The sequence below is a fragment of the Chiloscyllium plagiosum genome, unplaced genomic scaffold, assembly GCF_037043375.1.
Source record: "Chiloscyllium plagiosum isolate Xiang-an unplaced genomic scaffold, Cpla_swu_hap1 HiC_scaffold_2, whole genome shotgun sequence".
Classification (NCBI taxonomy): domain Eukaryota; kingdom Metazoa; phylum Chordata; class Chondrichthyes; order Orectolobiformes; family Hemiscylliidae; genus Chiloscyllium; species Chiloscyllium plagiosum.
This window is the reverse complement of record NW_028270140.1, coordinates 73,754,763-73,777,980: the sequence shown is the minus strand read 5'-3', so window position 1 is coordinate 73,777,980 and position 23,218 is coordinate 73,754,763. Positions and strand designations below refer to the sequence as shown.

Genomic DNA, 23,218 nt, shown 5'->3' with positions numbered 1-23,218 from the left:
AATGCTGGGGATAGGTGGGTCTGTTGGGATGCTCTTCGGAACATCAATGAATGACCTCTATCTGCACTGTAGAGATTCTATTCAATTCTATTTGTCTTGAGAGTCTGGTATCAGGCATAGGAACAACATTTCTTGTACAGCATAACTGATTTTGAATGGTCACTGCCTTGATACTGGGCATACTAGATTGAGAAAAGGACACTACAATTGAACTATCTTCCTTTTCACTGGATTTGGAGGATCTAGCGAAGTTACTATTGATGGCAGTTCTCCAGTGCTTTAAGGTGGCTATTGTTTCAAGTCTCTGAAGTATTTGGATTATGGGAATCACAGGGGTTGCTAAACCATGACTTTTAGTCTGAGATTTCAAAGCCTGGTCCTCAGATATTATTCTCTTCAGTCAGCCAAAGCTTGAGCTGGCACAAAAGATGGGAAGATATAGAGAAGATTGATGTAAAAGATTAGGGAAGGTGTTGCTGTTATCTCCAGTGAAGAGAAATTGAATGAAGATTTGATCTATGTGCTCAAAATCATGAAGATGCCGTATAAAGCAAATAGGAAGGGACCAGAAGGATCAAAAATCAGAGGACACCAAAGATGAAGGGAAAAACAGCAATCAAAAAATGAAGAAAAGTGCTTTACAAAAGGCATATGGATAGGTATACGAATAGGAAGGCTTTAGAAGAATATGGGCTAACTGCTGGCAAATGGGACAAGATTAGGTTAGGCTATCTGGTCAGCATGGACGAGTTGGACCGAAGGGTCTGTTTCCGTGCCATACACCTCTATGACTCTATAACTGTATGGTTAGGATCTGGAAAACCCTGCCGGGGAGACTCTGCAGACAAGCTGAATCGTGCTTTGGAATTGGAATTAGATAATTTTTTGCAAAAAAATCCAGCCCCGGGAAAAGGCAGGGGTGTTGGACAAGTTATTAGCACTTCGAAAGCTTCCACAGACCAGACCAGCAAATGTCCTCCTCCTGAGTAATACATACACCACAAGTCTGCAATTCAAATTTAGAATTGTATAAACATAGAATAACACAACACTGCAAGAAATCATTCAGACTATGCTGCTTCTTTGAGAAAGCTATCAAATTAATCATACTCCTCTACTCTGTCAACAGCACAGTAACATGTCTGCCTACCTACTGAAATGCAATTCTTGAATCTGCTTCAAATTTTTATAGGCAGCACATTCCAGATCTTAAGAACATGCAGCTCTCTCTTATGGAAGAGTCCAGAACTTGGGGACACAGATTAAAAATAGGGAGTCCCCAATTTAAGATTGAGAGAAAATATTATTAGATTAGATTAGATTACTTACAGTGTGGAAACAGGCCCTTCGGCCCAACTAGTCCACACCGACCCGCCGAAGCGCAACCCACCCATACCCCTACATGTACCCCTTTTTACCTAACACTACGGGCAATTTAGCATGGCCAATTCACCTGGCCTGCACATCTTTGGACTGTGGGAGGAAACCGGAGCACCCGGAGGAAACCCACACAGACACGGGGAGAAAGGCGACTGACTGTGTGGAGTTTGCACAGAGTCGGGAATTGAACCCGGGTCTCTGGCGCTGTGAGGCAGCAGTGCTAACCACTGTGCCACCGTGCCGCCCACAAATTATTATTCATCTAATAATTGCAAGTCTGTGACATTCCATTGCCTAAAGGGTGATGCAGATGGTTCACTGAATATTTTTAAGGCAGAGGTAGATAGATCATTTTCTAACAGTTTCAAAAGGGTATGAGGGATAACTAGAAAGGTGGATTTGAAATCACAATCAGATCAGCCATGATCTTATCGAAGGCAAAGTAGATTGAAAGGGTGAAATCACTGGCTCTTTGTCCAAATTGATACATTTTGGTATCTTTGCTCTGCATTAACATTTTATGCCTCATGCCACCTCTATATTTGTTTTACTAAATACATTAATATGTTTTTTCTGCTTACCGACAGCTTCTCTTTCATAAATCTGCAGAATCTTCACTTCACCTTTGCTATTCTAACAAGCATAATTTTCTCTAATCCTTCCATGTATCTTGTTTACTTTTTAAATTCTGTCTCTATAAAGACAAGCCTTTTTAACAGCATTCTCAAACTACACTACCATCAATGATTTGTACATTCGGAAGTTCTTTAAACTGCATCCTTTTCAATATTTCATCATTTAGTTTCAAATGCCTCTCTAGACTTTCAAAAAGTGAGGATTACAGATGCTGGAGATCTGAGTCGAGAGTGTAGTATTGGAAAAGCACAGCAGGTCAGGCAGCATCCCAGGAGTAGGAGAACTGACGTTTTGGGCATATGCCCCTCATCAGGAATGAGGCTTGTGGGCTGGGGGGGACGTAGTTGGGAAAGCAATAAGTGGATGAAGGTGAGGGAGAAAGTGATAGGTCAGAGGGGGTGAGTGATGGATGGGTCTGGAGAGCAGTGTCGGGTTGGAGATTTGGGACTGTGATAATGTGGGGGGGGGAAATGAGGAAACTGTTGAAATCCACATTTATCCCATGTGCTTGCATGGCCTCAAAACGGAATATGAGGCGTTCCTCCTCCAGACGTTGGTGATAACGATTTGGTGGTGGAGGCGGCCCAGGACCTGCTTGTCCTTGACGGAGTGGGAGGGGGAGTTGAAGCGTTCAGTCATGGGGTGGTGGGGTTGGTGGGTGAGGGTGTCCCGGAGATGTTCCCTGAAACAATTCGCAAGAAGGCATCCTGTCTCCCCAATGTGTAGGAGACCACATCGGGTGCAACAGATGCAGTAGACGACATTGGTAGAGGTACAGGTACATTTCTGACAGATGTGGAAGGATTCCTTGGGGCCTTGGACGGATGTGAGGGGAGTGGTGTAGGCACAGGTTTTTCACTTTCTGCGGTGGCAGGGAAAGGTGCCAGAAGTGGGGTGTGGCCTGGTGGGGGGTGACGCAGAGGGAATGGTCTTTTCGAAACATTGATAGAGGCGTGAAGGGATATATATCTCTGGTGGCAGAAACCTCTCTTGACTTTCCAACCAAAATTAATCATTTCACACTTCTGATTTAATTTTCAGGTTGTCCTGAACTTAGTCACCTGATCCATCACACCCATCAAAATTCCAATACTTCTCTTACTCCAATTTCAGTAAATTTAAACTTTGTTGTCATGATAAAACCATAAAATGTAGGTGTAGAAATAGGTGATTTGAACCAACTACCTACCATTCAATGAGATAACAGTTGGTTTGATGATCCTCCCTTCCACTTTCCTTCCTTTTCCCCATTAGCCTAGAGTCCTTTCCTGATTAAAAACTTTTTTGTCCCAGTATTGAATGTACTTAACAACCCAGCCTCTAATAGCCCCATGCAGTAAAGAATGCCACAGATTCACTACCATCTGAGACATCCCTTCATAAACAAACATACCACATCTCAGCAACGTCCTCTAGCTTGTGTCACCCAAGTTTGGCCTTCTGTACAATTACTCTGTTCAATTTGCAAGACAATTCAAAGTCAGTTCAACCATACTCTTTGGAACCCTAATCCTAAACACTTCCTTTAAAAAAAAACTCCCTAAAATCCCATCTCTTTGGCTGAGCCTCTCTTGGAGCCAAAAACATGAAACCTTTAAGTCACTACTTATGTCATTGCTTATCCCTAATTACTCTTGAATTGAGTGGATTACTATGCCAGAGCATAGCTAAGAGTCAATCACATTGATTGGATGGATCATAGAGCATGTCATACCTGTCCTGGGAATTCCCAATTCTACCAATGAATTTTCCAAAGTGCTATTATTCTGTGTTCTACTTCCCTGAATTCTTACGCTTACCTTGATATACATAGAATTCACTCCAGAGACACTGCAAATTATCCAATGAGTAATATCTGCAAATTGACATATTTAGGAGCTTTCAGTTTGAAGGGTGTTTGAAATTGTGGTAAGAGTACATTAAATAGACCTGTTCTGATTTTTTTTGCTTACATGCCTTGGGGCAATTGGCTATGAGGCTTGACTTGTGATTATGAAATCTTGCTATGACCTTTAGTCATTCAATTAACCAAAACAAGTACAGTGGAAACTTGATTATCCGAACGAGATGGGCGGGCACTATGTCGTTCGGATAATCGATTATTCGGAAAATCCATTAAATGCTTTTCCGCTGGGGTTTGGAGTTTTTAAAGTCTGGTCCCCCTTCAGGAGACTACAGCAGCACACAGAATGCGAAGCCCTGCCCCCAGCACAAAATGCCCAAGACAGACCCCCGCCTGCCCCCAGAACCCCGCCCCCCGCAAAACACGTTTTGACAGGTTCCACGTTTGCCCTGCACAGGATAATGTTGGAGATTATTCCTGGCTTTTGGGGGGGGAGGTGGGGGGGAGAGAGAGGGGGTAGGTACAGGGTACACCCCTCTGTAGAACTCCAGGGAAAGTGTGTGGGGGGTGGGGGGGGGGGGGGGGGGGGGGGAGGAGAGAGGGGGTAGGTACAGGGTACACCCCTCTGTAGAACTCCAGGGAAAGTGTGGGGGGGGGGGAAGGAGAGAGAGAGGGAGAGAGAGAGAGAGAGAGAGAGAGAGAGAGAGAGAGAGAGAGAGAGAGAGAGAGAGAGAGAGAGAGAGAGAGAGAGGGAGAGAGCGAGAGAGAGAGAGAGAGAGCGAGAGAGAGCGAGAGCGAGAGAGGGAGGTCAGTTATTTGGAGATAGTGCCTATTTAATCGCTGTAAACAAAAGACGCGATCAGTTTTGGAAACACATCTTTGATGTAATGTTTCTATCGGGACATTTGGATAATCCGATTTTTGGATCATTGGTATTCGGATATTCGAGGTTCCCCTGTATACACCATGAAATTAGGAATACAACTGGTCACCAGAAATTTCATATTATAACATTTAACTTTTAATATTTACATTTGCTTTATTTTCCTTAATTTTAATGCACTTTGGGCATAAAAGGTCATGCTAAATACAAAGTCTACAAAAATGTATTCCTATATGTGGGGCATAAATGTCAATTTTAAGAGAAATATTAAGAGTTTATACACAAATGAACTTTAAAACTAAGTCAATTAGATTTGTAAACTTACTATTTAGTTGAATCAGACAGTTGATACTCCCTCCGTCTGTCATAGGACTCTTGGATGCCTGGGTCAATCCATAGACATTTTATTGCTTCCACATAGGGATTATCAAATGTTGTCACCTTTTCTACATCAATATCACGAATTAACTGTGCATTTGCCTGTGAAGAAAAGAAATTCTTTAATGTTTTGCATCCCACTTAAAAGAATCTGTCACAAGTTATATATTACAAATGTCCATTATTGCTCTTTTGAGGCTACTCCAGGATTTGCAATTCTCCACCTGTCAGGATGGGGTGAGGAACTGATCCCAGATCCTTGAACTACACTTTAGGGAGCACACAGGACTCCTTCCTTCTACATCCAGTGGTTCAGAAAATCAGTCTTTTAAAATTTCCAGCTGTGGTGCTCCCATGTAGTGTTGAAAATTAGGCCTGAGCCATACTTTACTGGAGTACAGCTTCTTATGCCATGCCTGGGCAGTCAGACTGGACCGTGCACCTTTGAGGAGAACACTTTCATTATGTAAAGGTATTAAGAATGCAAACAAATAATGGCTTGTTGAGTACAACAGGGAATCTACGATCTTCTTTCAACAATATGAGTTAACGAGTAAAAAAGGAACAAAAGCTCAAAAGTGCACAGAAAAATCAAAATACTGTGGATGATGGAAATCTGAAACAAACACAGAGAATGCCTAAAGTACTGAGCAGGTCTGGCAGCATCTGCAGAGAGTAACAGAGTTAAAAATTTTCTCAGTATGACTCTTCATCAAAACTCAGGCATCTAGGAGTCCTATAACCCTTAGCAAGGGTATATTGATCTTGGAGAGAGTACAATACAGGATTATATGAATGATGCCAGAACTTCAGCGTGTGAGGAGAGATTATGTAAATTTGGTCTGTTTTCTCTAGAATTTGGAAGATTAATGAGTGATCTGATTGAAGTCTTCGAGACATTAACAGGCAAAGACAGTAGACAAAGTTAAACTATTTCCACTCAGAGATTCTAGAACTGGGGACAGTTTTAAAATTAAGACCAGACAGTTCAGCAGAGATGTTCAGAAGCAATTCTACGGATGATACATGTTTGAAATTTTCTTCGACAAACAGCAACGGATGCAGGATATGATGTCAATTTTAAAGTTAAAATTAGATTTTTTCTGTTAAACAAAGATATTAAGGGATAATAAACGAAAGGCAGTATAGGGTATATGGAATTAGGCTGCAGATCTGTCCTAATCTCACTGAATGTCCAGAAAATGCTTAAGGGGCTTAATGGCCAACTCCTGTTCCTGTGCTCCTATGATAGTTTTGAAGAAATGTTATGCTGCACACAAAAAAATTAACTCTCTTTCTCGCTCCACAGATGCTACCAGACTTGCTGAGTTTCTCAGCCATTTTGTGTTTACTGCAAATAGACAATTAAATAGACAATAAAGTAATTCATGGAGTATAATAATGTGGATATTTGAGAGGTTATTCACTTGAATCATAAGAATAAAAGCAGAACTTTTTTCAAAGGCATTAAACTTTTGATTATTGATGTTCAGAGAGACTTGAGTATACAAAAAACATGACCGGTTTGCACTGTAAGCAGATACGATGCAAGAATAATAGTGTTGCTACAATTGTGCTTAACTTTGTGTGACCGCACCTGGAGTTTTCACCTTCATATCCAAGGAAGGATAACTTGTTTTTAGAGGCAATGCAGCAAAGATTCAGAAGATTAGTACTCCTATGATGAGGAACTCAGTAAATTGGGTAAATAATCTTGGCAGTTTAGAAGCATATGATCTCATTCAAACAAACAACATTCTGACAGATATTAAAGTTGGTTTTCTTGGTTGGCAAGTAGGGATGGATAAGGAGTCATCCTTTTGAAAAGATTGTGGGGTTTTGTTGACTTCTCTGCCTGCAACGTCCCACCCTAAGGGGCTCCTTGTGCAAATGAAAGTGAAACTGAAGTATTTTAAAGCGTACATAAATTCCTAGGAGAAAGCGAGGACGCCAGATACTGGAGAGAAGAGTCAGAAAGTGCGGTGCTGGAAAAGCACAGCCAGTCAGCAGCATCCAAGGAGCAGGACAGTCAACGTTTTGAGATAAGCTCTTCATCAGGAATGTTGCGGGGGTGGCAAAGGGGCAGAGAGATAATGGGAGGGGTGTGGGGCTGGAAGGGGAAGGGTAGCTGAAATGCGATAGGTAGGTGAAGGCAGAGGTGATGGTCATAGTTCTGAGTGGAGGGTGCAGCAGATAGTTGGGAAGGAAGTTAGACAGGTGGGACAGTTCGAGTAATATAGGACAGTTCAAGAGGGCAGTGCCGAGTTGGACTGATGGATCTGGGATGAGGTGTTGGGTGGGGGGGAAATCAGGAAACTGACAAAATCGATATTGATCCTAGACGGTTGGAGGGTCCCAAGGCAGTAGATGAGGTGCTCTTCCTTCAGGCATCGGGTGGCTAGAGTTTGGTGGTGGAGGCCACCCAGGACTTGCATGTCCTTGGCAGAGTGGGAGGGGGAGTTCAAGTCACAGGGTAGTGGAGTTGATTGGTGCATGTGTCCCGGAGATGTTCTCTGAAACATTCCACAAGTTGCCGTCCTGTCTCTCCAACACAGAGGAGACCACATCGAGAGCAACAGACACAGTAGATGTGGCTTCGGCAGGTACAGGAGAGGTGTAGATGCACCTTGACACAGCAACTAATGGCATCCTCAAGACCAAGTTCCAATGAAATTAATTGGCAGACATGTGAGTCCAAGTGTGAGTATTCGCAGATAGAACTATCAAAGTTTTGATGATGTTTGTCACAAACAACAATTTTGTGAAATAGAAGTTTTGGCATGCTTGATGTAAAAAAAGTAGAGACGTTGGATTCGCTTGGGAAAGAAGGGGTTAACAGAGAGATTTGATAGATCACTTCAAAGTTGCGAAAGGCTTAAGAAAAATAATGAAAACCTGTTTCCAATGGCAAATGGAAAAGTAAACAGACTACACAGGCTAAAGATAACGTGGACCAAATAACCAGAGTAGGGATCAGGATTTTTTTTTTAAAAACACAAAATTTGCTGGCACAAAAACAAAGTACTGGAAAAACTCAGCAGGTCCGGTAGCACCTGTGGAGAAAAAGCAGTTTATGTTTCAGGTCCTGTGACCCTTCTTCAGAACAGAAATAATTTGCTGGTCGAGAGTGCAATCTCAAAAGACAGAATAAAAAACAAAGAATAATACAGCACAAGACCATTTCCCCGGACCCCAACACCTCATCTTCACCATGGATATCCAATCCCTCTACACCTCCATCCGCCATGACCAGAGCCTCCAAGCCCTCTGTTTCTTCCTCTCCCGACGTCCCCAACAGTACCTTTCCACCTAAACTCTCACTCATTTGGCCGAACTGGTCCGCACCCTTAACAATTTCTCTTTCGAATCCTCCCACTTCCTCCAGACCAAAGCGGTAGCCATGGGCACCCGTATGGGCCCCAGCTATGCCTGTCTCTCTGTTGGCTACGTAGAACAGTCCATCTTCCGTAATTACACCGGCACCACTCCACACCTCTTCCTCCGCTACATTGATGACTGCATTGGCGCCACCTTGTGCTCTCGCGAGGAGGTTGAGCAATTCATCAACTTCACCAACACATTCCACCCTGACCTTAAATTTACCTGGACCATCTCTGACACTTCCCTCCCCTTCCTGGACCTCTCCATCTCCATTAATGATGACCGACTTGACACCGACATTTTTTTACAAACCCACCAACTCCCACAGCTACCTCCTGCAAAAATGCCATCCCGTATTCCCAATTACTCCTCCGCCGTATCTGCTCCCAGGAGGACCAGTTCCACCGCAGAACACACCAGATAGCCTCCTTCTTCGGAGACCGCAATTTCCCTTCCCATGTGGTTAAAGATGCCCTCCAACGCATCTCGTCCACATCCCGCACCTCCACCCTCAGACCCCATCCCTCCAACCGTAACAAGGACAGAACGCCCTGGTGCTCACCTTCCACCCTACCAACCTTCGCCTAAACCAAATCATCCGCGGACATTTCCGCCACCTCCAAACAGATCCCACTACCAGGGATATATTTCCCTCCCCACCCCATTCCGCCTTCCCCAAAGACCGTTCCCTTCGTGACTACCTGGTCAGGTCCATGCCCCCCTTCAACCCACCCTCCAATCCTGGCACCTTCCCCTGCCACCACAGGAATTGCAACACCTCCTCACTCACCTCCATCCAAGGCCCTAAAGGAGCCTTCCACGTCCATCAAATTTTTACTTGCACATCCACCAATATCATTTATTGCATTTGTTGCTACCGATGCAGTCTCCTCTACATTGGGAGAGCAGAGCGCTTTAGGGAACATGTCTGGGACACCCGCACCAATCAACCACACCGCCCTGTGGCCCAACATTTCCACTCTGCCGAGGACATGAAGGTCCTGGGCCTCCTTTACCGCCGCTCCCTCACCACCAGACACCTGGAGGAAGAACGCCTCTTCTTCCGCCTCAGAACACTTCAACCCCAGGGCATCAATGTGGACTTCAACAGTTTCCTCATTTCCCCTTCCCCCACCTCACCCCAGTTCCAAACTTCCAGCTCAGCACTGTCCCCATGACTTGTCCTACCTGCCTATCTTCTTTTCCACCTATCCACTCCACCTTACCCCCCGACCTATCACCTTCATCCCCTCCCCCATTCACCTATTGTACTCTATGCTACTTTCTCCTCACCCCCACCCTCCTCTCACTTATCTCTCCAACCTTCAGGCTCTCTGCCTGTATTCTTGATGAAGGGCTTTTGCCCGAAATGTCGATTTTACTGCTCCTCGGATGCTGCCTGAACTGCTGTGCTCTTCCAGCACCACCAATTCAGAATCTGGTTTCCAGCATCTGCAGTCATTGTTTTTACCTACAAGAACAGACCCTTCAGCCCTCCAAGCCTGTGCCGAAACATTTTGCCCTTCCATGTGAAAACTGTCTTCCTTTACAGGATCCGTTTCCCTCCATTCCCTTCCTAATCATGTATTCATCCAGATGCTTCATGAATGCTGTTGTGTCTGCTCCCACTACCTCCTCTGGCAACGTGTTTCAGGCACTTACCACCCTTTGTGTGAAAAACCTGCCTCGCACATTTCAAATTTTGCCATCGCACCTTGAACCTGTCTCCCCTAATAATTGACAACTTCACCCTGGGAAAAAAAAAGCCTCATACTTTTTCACTCTATCCATGTCATTCACAATCTTATAAACGTTTATTAGGTCACCCCTGAAATTCCTGTATTCCAGTGAAAACAAACCCAGTCTATGCAACCTTTCTTCACAGCTAGAATTCCTCCATACTAGACAACATCTACGTAAACCTTTTCATTACCCGCTCCAAAGTGCCCACATCCTTCTGTTAGTGTGGTGACCAGAACTGTATGCAATATTCGAAGTGTGGCCTAACTAGAGTTCCAAAAAGCTGTAGCATAACTTGCCTATCCTTATAATGGCCCTTCCAATGAAGGCAATATGACATAAACCTTTTTTTCATTATTACTTACCTGCACTACCACCTTCAGTGATTTGTGCACCTGCACTCCCAGATCCCTCTGCATATCAATACTCCTAAGGTTCTGCCATTCACCATCCAATTTCCACCTGTGCTTGATCTTCAAAAAAAATGCATTTGTCCGGATCAAATTCATCTGCCAGTTTTCTGCTCATGACGCCAACCGATCTATATCTTGCAGTATACAATCGTTCTCATTACCTGTAATTCCTCCAAATTTTGTATCATCTGCAGACTGACTAATTAGACCAGCTACATTTTCCTTTCATTTATGTAGATCACGAACAGCAAAGGTCCTAAACACTTATTCTTGTGGAACACCACTCATCACAGCCCTCCATTCTGAAAAGAATCCTTCAACCACCCTCTATGACTTGTGTATCCATCTTGCCAGCTCACCCCGATACCATGTGACTTCACTTTTTGTACGAGTCTACCAAAGGTGGAAGCAGATTCAATATAAGTTTTCAAAATTATTTTTTAAAAAGTTATGAGAAAAGTGTGGGGCATTAGGACTTCTTTTCAGAGAACCAGCATGTATGGCTTTCTGTCTTCTGTGGTGGTGTAGTTTATCTAACTCCTCCATCGCTAAATCCAGGTTACAAATGCACATTCATGCCAAGATTATTCCAATGCATTTTTGTGTATGATTTCTATCCTGTCAGTGCTGTGTCAAACAGAAAATAATATCTGTTGTCAACATTGAAAGGAATCTGAAAAACTCTTCTCCAAAAAGATGATCAATTAAAAATTTCAAAACTGAAGATAGTATGTTGTTGCTAAAGTACATGAAACCAAGGCCATCATCAGTCGATGTCGTACAAGGGGTTGAATCGCTAATCCTGTTCCTGAAGGAATAAAATTTCATTATTGGGAGTATCTATCAATCCAATACAAGCAACTAGCACAATTTACCTTCAATTAGTTCATTCTGGCAGACCATAACTATCCCTTCATCTCCAAATCGATTTTGAAATATATAGATATATGAGAGTTTACGCACAAGAAACTACTCAAAGCTTTGACTTTAAAAAGTTAGAGAGTTGTCCATCATTTTGGAGCATTTTTAATCAATTTGCAAAAGTACATAAATACTACAATACATTCTGTGTTTTAAAGAACAATAAATGATGTTTTACTCATTGAATCTTCATTATAGTTGAGACAATGAATATCATTGATTAAAATTGATTAAAATTGCCACTCAAAACTACGCCTGCCCTAACTTGTTTTTTCCCTCACCACCACTGCAACCAATTAGCTGATTGCTGCAATTTGGTTACTAACTTGTGAAATCTGAAAATTTTAAGAGATAAAAGCCTTTAAAGATAATGAATAACACTATGATTTGGAGATGCCAGCGTTGGACTGGAGTGTACAAAGTTAAAAATCACACAACATCAGGTTAGCATCCAACAGGTTTAATTGGAAGCACTAACTTTCAGAGCGCTACTCCTTCATCAGGTGGTTGTGGAGTATAAGATTGCAAGACAGAATTTATAGCAAAAGTTTACAGCGTGATGTAATTGAATTATATCCTTAAAAAGACCTGGATTGTTTGTTAAGTCTCTCATCTTTTAGAATGACCATTTTTGTTTCAGTTCTTTCAAATGTAAATTGCAAAACTTTTTAAAAAGTTACATTCTCAAGTGACATGTACTCAATACATTATCTGGGCCAACATGACACCAATTGTTAAAGTTCACTTGAGAATGTAACTTTTTTAAAAAGTTCTGTGATCTACATATGAAAGAACTGAAACCAACATGGTCATTCTAAAAGATGAGACTCTTAACAAACAATCTAGATATTTTTCAATATATAAAATTTCAGTTACATCACACTGTAAACTTTTGCTATAGATTCTGTGTCTTACAATCTTATTCTCCACAACCACCTGGTGAAGGAGCAGCGCTCCTAAAGCTAGTGCTTCCAAATAAACCTGCTGGACTATAACCTCCACACCAGCATCTCCAAAATCATTAGTTGCATGCGTAATTCTTAGCAAAAATCAGTTCTGCTTAATAAATGTTATCCAATCATAGAATCAGATTGAATATTAAACACTGTATTGAATTTTGCAAGCATGGTCTGGTCACACACAGTCAATATTCTGCCTGTTGCGAAGAGGTGAAGAGATGTTTTGTTTGATGCAATCTGTTGTTCACTGGGACATACAGCCTACATATCCTAATATCACTCCAACATTAAAATTCATATACCACAATAAATATTTATGTAACAGGCAGTATGTATTTTCTTTATGAAGGCGTCATCTAGTAAAGTTAAAGTTAAAAATCACAACACCAGGTTATAGTCCAACATGTTTAATTGGAATCACTAGCTTTCTGAGCACTGCTCCTTCATTAGGTGGTTGTGGAGTACACAATTGTAAGACACAGAACTTATAGCAAAAGTTTACAGTGTGATGTAAGTGAAATTGTACATTGAAAAATACCTTGATTATTTATTAAGTCTGTCATCTGTTAGAATGACCATGTTAGTTTCACTTCTTTCATATGTAAATCACAAAACTTGTTTTAAAAAGTTACATTCTCAGGTTAATTGTAAAAATTGGTGTCAGCCCAGATAAGATGTTGAAGATGTTAACCAGCTGTGTTCTGTTGTCTGTGCCATAATGTTTAGGCTGATTCTAATCTAAAAAGTGAGTTAACAAAGTCTTACATGAATTCATGCAGTTTTTGAGCAAAGTACAATGTAACTCTGCAAGTACAAATTCACCCCACAAACGTATGTGTGCATGTGGGTGTGTCTGGGGTGGGGGGGTTGTGAGTGTTTGTGAAAGAGCGTGTATGTGCATGTGAGAGAGTGTAAAGGGATCTAAGTCTGTGAGAGGGTGCATGCGAGAATGTGGGAGTGTGTGTCTATAGGAGTGTGAATGTGTGTGCACGCGCGTCTGTGTATAGGGCGTGTGTGTGTCTGGGGTGGGAGCTTGTGAGTGTCTGTGAGAGAGTGTGTGTATCTGTGTGTGTATAGGAGTGCCTGTGTAAATGGCATATACCACTCATGTAAAACCTGCAATGTATAAGCAACCTGTTGCTCAAACTTTCTGTGACAACTTATTTCTTCAGGAGAATCTAAGATGGATTAGGCAATTTTCAGGATGTAAAGTGGCACCTTTAAATTCATGAGATACAGCAAGAAGCTATCTGAGCAGAGAAGCTATTTTCCTGCATGATAGCCCTGAGGTACCCTGCTTTAAAATCAAGTTTGCACAGTGAGCAAACGGCTCGGACTCTATTTTGCTAATAAGGTGAATCTTATAATGTTTGGAATTTCAGCCCATATCTGAGCAGTGAAGGCATAATTGGCTTTCGACAGCAGCTGAGTAATGCAGTAGCAGTTTCCTCAATTAGCAAGTTGAGGAAATGGAGCCTGGTAGACAGTTCTATTTCAAAAATGAATTTGAGCATGGAATAAACCCCATTAAGGAATGCAATGAAAATGTTACATGTAACTGCAAATACATAAATATAGGAGGAGCACACCGTGTAGACCTTGAGCACACTCTGCCATTCTAGATCCTAATCAAGAGAAGATTTCTTTCCTCAGAAGGGTAATGGACTTGTAGAATTCTCTTACCATGGAATGCTGTGTAAGCAAGTCACCAAATATATTCAAAAAAAGAGAGAAAAGCTTTTAAATTTTAAAGGCATCGAGGGGTTTGGGAGAAAATTGGACATGACATTGAGATAGAGGGGATCTGTCATGGTTATGTACAGCAGGCTCAAAGGGTTGCATGGCCTAGTCCTGCTCCTAGTTTCTATATTTCTATATGTGTTTTGAAATCACTCAGAGTGGATGGGAAGCAGCACTGTGACCTAAAATTCCTGTTTTTATCTCTTTATAAATGACATCCAGAATAGAATATCAAACCAGACCAAACTCAGTGTAGAGTACTATCTCGTCTCCACAGTTGAGGGTTATCTCAACTGAAACAGTTGCAATAACCCTCCAGAAAGATCTAAATTATCTCATCAATATGCCAATAATATGGGGAATGAATTCAACACAGAACTGCAGCATCAAGCACAGGAAATACTCAATATCAAACAATTTCCAATTTGCAACGCATATTTTAAAAGTTAATTCACATGATGTCATTTATATAAATGATTTGGATGTGAACATAGGAGGTATAGTTAGTAAGTTTGCAGATGACACCAAAATTGGAGGGACAGTGAACAGTGAAGGTTACCTCAGAGTACAATGGGATCTTGATCAGATGGGCCAGTGGGCTGGGGAGTTGCAGATAGAGTTTAATTCAGATAAATGGGCGGTGTTGCATTTTGGAAAGGCAAATCAGAGCAGGGTTTATACACTTAACGGTAAGGTCCTGGGGATTGCTGCTGAACAAAGAGACCTTGGAGCGCAGATTCATAGTTCCTTTAAAGTGGTGTTGCAGGTAGATAGTGAAGGTGGTGTTTAGTATGCTATCCTTTACTGGTCAGAGCATTGTGTACATGAGTTGGGAGGTCATGTTGCGGCTGTACTGGACATTGGTTAGGCCACTATTGGAACAGTGTGTGCAATTCTGGTCTCCCTCCTATAGGAAGGATATTGAGAAACTTGAAGGGGTTCAGAAAAGATTTACAAGGATGTTGCCAGGGTTAGAGAGTTTGAGCTTTAAGGGGAGGCTGAAAAGGCTGGTGCGGTTTTCCTTGGAGCAACTGAGGCTGAGGGATGACCTTATAGAGGTTTATAAAATCATGAGGGGCGTGGATAGGGTAAACAGACAAGGTGTTTTCCCTGGGGTAGGGGAGTCCAGAACTAGAGGGCATAGGTTTAGGGTGAGAGGAGAAAGATTTAAAAGGGGCAACTTTTTCACACAGAGGCTGGTGCATGTATGGAATGAGCTGCCAGATGAAGTGGTGGAGGCCGGTACAATTACAACATTTAAAAAGGCACCTGGATGGGTATATGAATAAGAAGGGTTTAAGAGGGATATGGGCCAAGTGCTGGCAAATGGGATAGATTAGGTTGGAACGTCTAGTTGAAAATATATTTTCAATCTGCACTGGGCATACTTTATGTGTCGTTCACATGCTTACTACATTGAAAATTTAAAAATGCATTATATCGTATCCACATATTTTGATTTATCAATTGTATTGTCTTCTATGTTTCTTAATGCCTTGGTTATTTCCTTTTGGCAAAGGAAATATCTTTTAAATGTGAGGAAAATGCACCATGAGTATCTAAGCTGGAGAATAGAGTTCTTTTACTTCCTTACAGTTATTCTTGGCATTGCAGAAACTACAATTCAAGCAGAATCTGCAGGAGCTTTGTGACAAAAAAAACTTCAAAAAAAAGTAGACTTGCCAACTTGGCATTTTGGGAATTGCATTATACCACTTCCTGCCTTCAAATGTCCCACGCCCACACTCCCACTGCCGATCATTAAATACTCCTTACAATATACAGTCTTCTCCTGTTAGTTGTCAAACCCCGCAAACATTGTTCAATCAATTGGATGGTCCCAGGTGAGAATGCCAACTTTGTGACAATCTGGTTGAGGGACCAGCAGCACTCTTTGGCTTACACAGTCAATGAAATTTAAGATCCAGATATTTATAAAAAGAATAACAGCAAGATTCCACAGTTTTGAAGAAACAAAACTGAATGTTGCAATACAAGGTTAGAAAAGTAAAACAATATCTAATATAGAAAATACTTAGAATTAATTCAGAGTAAATGAGAGATAGAAACTATGATCTTACACACACCTGCAAAGCACAAACAGCAGATGCAGTCAACACAGAACCAGTGGATTTCTCAGCAACAACCCAGATGTCAGTGACACTGCTGATCACCAAATGTGATGAAAACCTGGTCTCCTTTACAAGGATTCCATTCATTTTTACTTTTGGAGACCAAGCTTTGGAACTCCTTCAGAAACAACTCCATACAGACTGCACCAATGACTGCTCACATCCTAGTAATTCAATTTCTTCCAGATACATATTCCATGAGATTCCACAGTCTGCACTCCAGAACCCAATACAATTTGTATTCCTCTGCAGATCGCCAGACTCAATAAGTGCATTGCACCTAAGCTTACCAGAGCTGCAATATTTCTCAACTGCATGAAGCAGAAACTGTTTGTGGGCTTACTTCATCCTCACTCTCACCTACCAAATTGTTCATGGGATTATAATGGACACCCCAGTTCCAACAGCAACAATTTAACTGTGTGGCAAAATCTTCTTTGGCTGCTCTTCCCACTAACTCAGAACCAGCAACCTTGGTATAACAACATGCTGTCTTTCTATACAAGTTGGTTCATTGGGCACTTACAAAACAAATACAACTTAGAAAGTACTCAGGCTGGAATCTTAGAAGGGTCTGAGCGATATGGGTTATGGCAAGATGTGTAGCAGAATTATACGAGAATTGCGACAAGGCTAATTTCAACTGAGGTAATCTGACCCAATCTTTTACGAGAAGCACGGCAACAGTCTCACCAGAGTACATCACATTAAGTTTTTGTTGACAGTCCAACGCAGCTCATCTTACCAAACTCACCAAGCCAACTAGCCAACAGGAAAAGCCAATTTGAAAACCAGGGCAGGTGTTTGGCAGCTTCCTAGCACTGCCTCTTCCTTCTTCTCCTCCTCCATCTTGCCCACAACCCCTTCTCCCGCCTCCAACACACCCCATCCACCTGGACACCCCATGCTGGCCTCTTAGCTGCCCTCGATCTCTTCATAGCCAACTGCCGCCGCGACATTAACCGCCTCAACCTCTTCACCCCCTCACCCACTCCAACCTCTCACCCACGGAATGTGCAGCCCTCCACTCCCTCCGTTCCAACCACAACCTCATTATCAAACCGGCAGACAAGGGAGGCGCGGTAGTAGTTTGGCACACCAACCTTTACACCGCTGAGGCTAAACGCCAGCTCGCGGACACGCCCTCCTACTGCCCCCTTGACCGTGACCCCACCTCCCACCACCAAACCATCATCTCCCAGACCATCCATAACCTCATCACCTTAGGGGATCTCCCATCCACCGCCTCCAACCTCATAGTCCCACAACCCCGCACCGCCCATTTCTACCTCCTGCCCAAAATCCACAAACCTGACTGCCCGGCCGACCCATTGTCTCAGCCTGCTCCTGTCCCACCAAACTCATCTCTGCATACCTCGACACGGTCCTGTCCCCCTTAGTCCAAGAACTCCCCACCTACGTTCAGGACACCACTCACGCCCTCCACCATGATTTTCGCTTCCCCGGACCCCAACGCCTTATCTTCACCATGGAGTCCCTGTACACCTCCATCCCCCATCACGAAGGATTCAAAGCCCTCCACTTCTTCCTTTCCCACCGTACCAACCAGTACCTTCCACTGACACCCTCCTTCGACTGACTGAACTGGTCCTCACTCTGAACAACTTCTCTTTCCAATCCTCCCACTTCCTCCAAACCAAAGGAGTAGCCATGGGCACCCGCATGGGCCCCAGCTATGCCTGCCTCTTCGTAGGCTATGTGGAACAGTCCATCTTCCGCAGCTACACTGGCACCACCCTCCACCTTTTCCTCCACTACATCGATGACTGTATCGGCGCTGCCTCATGCTCCCACGAGGAGGTTGAACAGTTCATACACTTTACCAACACCTTCCACCCCAACCTCAAATTTACCTGGACCATCTCAGACTCCTCCCTCCCCTACCGAGACCTCTCCATTTCTATCTCGGACGACCGAATCAACATGGACATTTACTATAAACCGACCGACTCCCACAGTTACCGAGACTACACCTCCATCCAACCCTGCCCCCTGTAAAAACGCCATCCCATATTCCCAATTCCTTCGTCTCCACCGCATCTGCTCCCAGGAGGACCAGTTCCAATACCGAACAACCCAGATGGCCTCCTTCTTCAAGGACCGCAATTTCCCCCCAGACGTGATCAATGATGCTCTCCACCGCATCTCCTCCGCCCTTGAGCTCCACCCCTCCAATCGCCACCAGGACAGAACCCCACTGGTCCTCACCTACCACCCCACAAACCTCCATATACATCGTTTCATCCGTCGTCATTTCTGCCACCTCCAAACTGACCCCACCACCAGGGATATATTTCCCTCCCCTCCCCTATCAGCGTTCTGAAAAGACCATTCCCTCCGTGACTCCCTTGTCAGGTCCACACCCCCCACCAACCCAACCTCCATTCCCGGCACCTTCCCCTGCAACCGCAAGAAATGCAAAACTTGCGCCCACACCTTTCCCCTTACTTCCCTCCAAGGCCCCAAGGGATCCTTCCATATCCGCCACAAATTCACCTGCACCTCCACACATATCATTTATTGCATCCACTGCACCCGATGTGGCCTCCTCTATATTGGGGAGACAGGCCGCCTACTTGCGGAACGTTTCAGAGAACACCTCTGGGACAACCGGACCAACCAACCCAACCACCCCGTGGCTCAACACTTCAACTCCCCCTCCCAGTCCACCAGGGACATGCAGGTCGTTGGACACCTCCATCGCCAGACCATAGCAACACGACGGCTGGAGGAAGAGCGCCTCATCTTCTGCCTAGGAACCCTCTAACCACAAGGGATGAACTCAGATTTCTCCAGTTTCCTCATTTCCCCTCCCCCCACCTTGTCTCAGTCCCAACCCCCGAACTCAGCACCGCCTTCTTGACCTGCAATCTTCTTCCTGAGATGTCCGCCCCCACCCCCACTCCGGCCTATCACCCTCACCTTAACCTCCTTCCACCTATCGCATTTTCAACGCCCCTCCCCCAAGTCCTTCCTCCCTACCTTTTATCTTAGCCTGCTTGGCACACTCTCCATTCCTGAAGAAGGGCTCATGCCCGAAATGTCGATACTCCTTCTCCTTGTACACTGCCTGACCTGCTGCACTTTTCCAGCAACACATTTTCAGCACAGTCAAACAGAACCAACTGCGCACACCCTCCATCATGGACACTATCATCCAACTTTCAGGTAGGCACTAAATGACATCTCTCCAAAGCTTTATACAATGGCAACCAACAGTGTGCAATTGCATCATATACAGTTAGCACATCAGGATAAGCACCCACTCCCTGGGATGGACCAAGCTGCCTTCCAGCATGCTGCAGCATGCATACCCTGCATTGTCCGACTGTGCATCGCAGTGGTAATTGGCACACAACCAGGCAGCCGGACATGCCGTACTGGTAAAGTGATTTGGCCATTACAGTGCCACCTATATGCTGGCAGGAACATTCATGTCAAACACATGGCATCTGCAGCAAGCCATGAAGCATGTTGAAAGTCTAATGGGAATTGTCTGCAGTCAGGTCCATGGGGGCAACTGTCAATCATGGTCCCAGCAGTTAACCAAGGGGAGCTTCTCGGATGTCTGGTCAGAGAGGCATTACACAGGGCTCCATGCCTCTGTGCTCCAGGGAGCGGGTCATGAGGAGTCCTTTGGCTCTAACTGAGCTAATCTCTGGAGGAAGACCTGCAGAAATCAGGCATATGTGTGGTCACTAGTCAAGGGTTTTGAGTGTTCCCAGTCCTCTCCTTGTAAGGCGTGATGATGGATAATGGAAGTTCACTGCACCTTACCTGCATCACTCTGTTATAGGACATCCTTGTTTGTCATACAAAAGGGGCAAAGGAGAAAAATGCAAGTGGATGGCACAGCTGTCAGTGCTGCTGCATGTGGGGTAGAAATGTTGAGGTGTCTGAGGAAATAAGGAAACAGTACGGTGGAGATGCAGACTTAGTGCAGTGGAAAAATAGAAGTAATGAAATAAGAGTGAGGGAAGGTGTTGCAAGCAGCAATGGGGGAGTCGAAGCAGGAGCCTTGGTGGGAGGTGGGTGCAGTAGCAGTGAGAGAATGAGCGTAAGAGAGCAGAGTATGGCACTCATCCCAGAATGGAGGGGTCATTGACCTTCCTTCTGCACTGCACCCCAGTTTCACATTCTTACGATCTCTCCTCAGGCTATAACAACAAGCAGGGCAGCTGCCAGATGTCAGCACTCCTCCAGGTATGTAACAGGCTTTCAAAGACAGTGTGGGTGCTGGGAATGCCCATGTTTGCCAGTGGTGAGCGACAAGTTATTCCAGGAAAGGTATATGGGAAGGTGAGATGGAAATCTGATGTGTAAACATCAGAGAGGCAACAACGACAATTAATGACGTGAGTCGAAAAGTGTGGCCCTGGAAAAGCACAGCAGGTCAGGCAGCATCTGAGCAACAGGAGAAATGTTCATCATTCTGATGAAGGGCTTCTGCCCAAAACATCGACTCTCCTCGGATGTGACCTGACCTGATGTGCTTTTCCAGCGCCACACTGACTGACTCTCTTAACATCTGCAAGCCTCACTTTCTCCGATTTAATGAGGTGAGTTTGGTAAGATACAACAAAAAATCATGATTAGCCTCACATTGAGAATCATTCCATCAACTCAACATGACCTGAATTTAGCCAGAGATTATAAGATTCAGCCGAGACATTTTATAATGCAGCTTATCTCCATATGAAAACTAATCAAATAGCTTTTGATATACCAGAGTGAGCTTGGAGCAGAGCAGTTAGGACTTGTATCCAACAAGGGGCGCTTAGATAAAGCAACATTGTGGTTATCATTCTATAAAACCCAACTGGATCACAAAAGTCAATTTTAATGCAGTAATTCTTTCCGATGTTGCTAAGAATTTATGGTTAAAAAATCGTTTCAATTATCATTCCATTCTAATTATAACTTTAATACAGTACTCAAACTTTTGATTTTAAAGACTAAAATGAATATTCAAAAAGACACATTTTTTAAAAATGTACAATTTTGTACTGTTGCCTCAACTCAGCTTGGATTTATTTGTGTAATTAAAGTATCTTTCAGCAGTGACTGACATGCTCTCTCGAGATTAGGTGTCAATAGCAACAGAATGAATTCCCAAAGCTTCATGAATGACGACCTTAATCTTCAGCGAGAAAGAAGTGAACGAAACAATTACAGTTATATATTTGAAAATGAAGCAATCCATTTCTAGTCAGTTCAGAAGGATTTAAATTATTGCTGTAAGTGCAAGTGTTTGGTTTAACCGCTAATGGACCAGTTCTGGTTATGTTTATACTGAGCTCTAAGAATGGTTAATCTCTATTAAATTTGTTTGACTTCTGTAGTATTTTCAGGGAAAAGACCCTTTGTAAAACATTTTGGCAACTTAAATCATATTTTATCCTGATCAATTTAACCTTGTTAGGTCATTCTGTAGTCAGAGGTACAGACAGTCATTTCTGTGGCCAGCAGAGAAAGCAGAATGGTGTGTTGTTTCCCTGATGCCAGGATCAAGGGTGTCTCAGAGAGGGTGCAGAATGTTCTCACGGGGGAGAGAGGGGCCAGCAAGAGGTCATTGTCCAAATTGGAACCAACGATATAGGAAGAGAAAAGGTTAATATTCTGAAGGGAGATTAGAGAAGAGTTAGGCAGAAATTTAAAAAGGTCGTTCTCAAGGGTAGTAATACCTGGATTACTCCCAGTGCTATGAGCTCGTGAGGGCAGGAATAGGTGGATAGAGCAGATGAATGCATGGCTGAGGAGCTGGTGTATGGGAGAAGGATTCACATTTTTGGATCATTGGAACCTCTTTTGGGGTAGAAGTGACCTGTACAAGAAGGACAGATTGCATCTAAATTGGAAGGGGACTAATATACTGGCAGAGAATTTGTGCAGTCCTTGCATGGGATTTTGTACACTACATTGGTTTTGCTCATGGGCAAAACACTACATAGGACAAACAGGAAGACAGCTAACAATCCGCATCCATGAACACCAACTAGCCACGAAACGACACGACCAGCTATCCTTAGTAGCCACACACGCAGATGACAAGCAACATGAATTCGACTGGGACAATACTACTATTATAGGACAAGCCAAACAGAGAACAGCCAGGGAATTCCTAGAGGCATGGCCCTCATCCACAGATTCAATCAATAAGCACATCGACTTGGACCCAGTATACCGACCACTGCAGCAGACAGCTGGAACTGACAACCGGAAGCGGCAGATTCAACCCACTACAAATGCCGGAGGAAAGATCACAGAAGCACTTCAAAGGAGGCTCCCAAGCACTGAGGATGTCACCGAGACAGGGGATGAAACATCTGCAACACAAATTCCCAGCTCGATGAACACAACCATAACAATAGACAGGATAGATCAAGTGAATGCTTAGAAGAGTGTAAAGGAAGTAAGAGTATACTTAAGGGGGAAATCAGGAGGGCAAAAAGGGGACATGAGATAGCTTTAGCAAATAGAATTAAGGAGAATCCAAAGAGTTTTTACAAATACATTAAGGACAAAAGGGCAACTAGGGAGAGAATAGGGCCCCTCAAAGATCAGCAAGGCGGCCTTTGTGAGGAGCCACAGAAAATGGGGAGATACTAAATGAATATTTTGCATCAATATTTACTGTGGACAAGGATATGGAAGATATAGACTGTAGGGAAATAGATGGTGACATCTTGCAAAATGTCCAGATTACAGAGGAGGAAGTGCTGGATGTCTTGAAATGGTTAAAGGTGGATAAAACCCCAGGACATGATCAGGTGTACCCGAGAATTCTGTGG

The 23,218-nt window shown here is 43.6% G+C and overlaps 1 protein-coding gene across 2 annotated transcripts in view; it reads right to left on the bottom strand.

Moving 5' to 3' along the window:
* The window catches only part of LOC122561127 (guanine nucleotide-binding protein G(q) subunit alpha-like), a 202,270-nt gene that overhangs the window by 35,873 nt on the left and 143,179 nt on the right, over positions 1 to 23,218 (bottom strand). For both annotated transcript variants that reach the window (XM_043712596.2, XM_043712604.2), the window contains exon 3: positions 5,068 to 5,222. In XM_043712596.2, the coding sequence (XP_043568531.1) occupies positions 5,068 to 5,222 (155 nt within the window). The remainder of the gene's footprint in view (positions 1 to 5,067; positions 5,223 to 23,218) is intronic.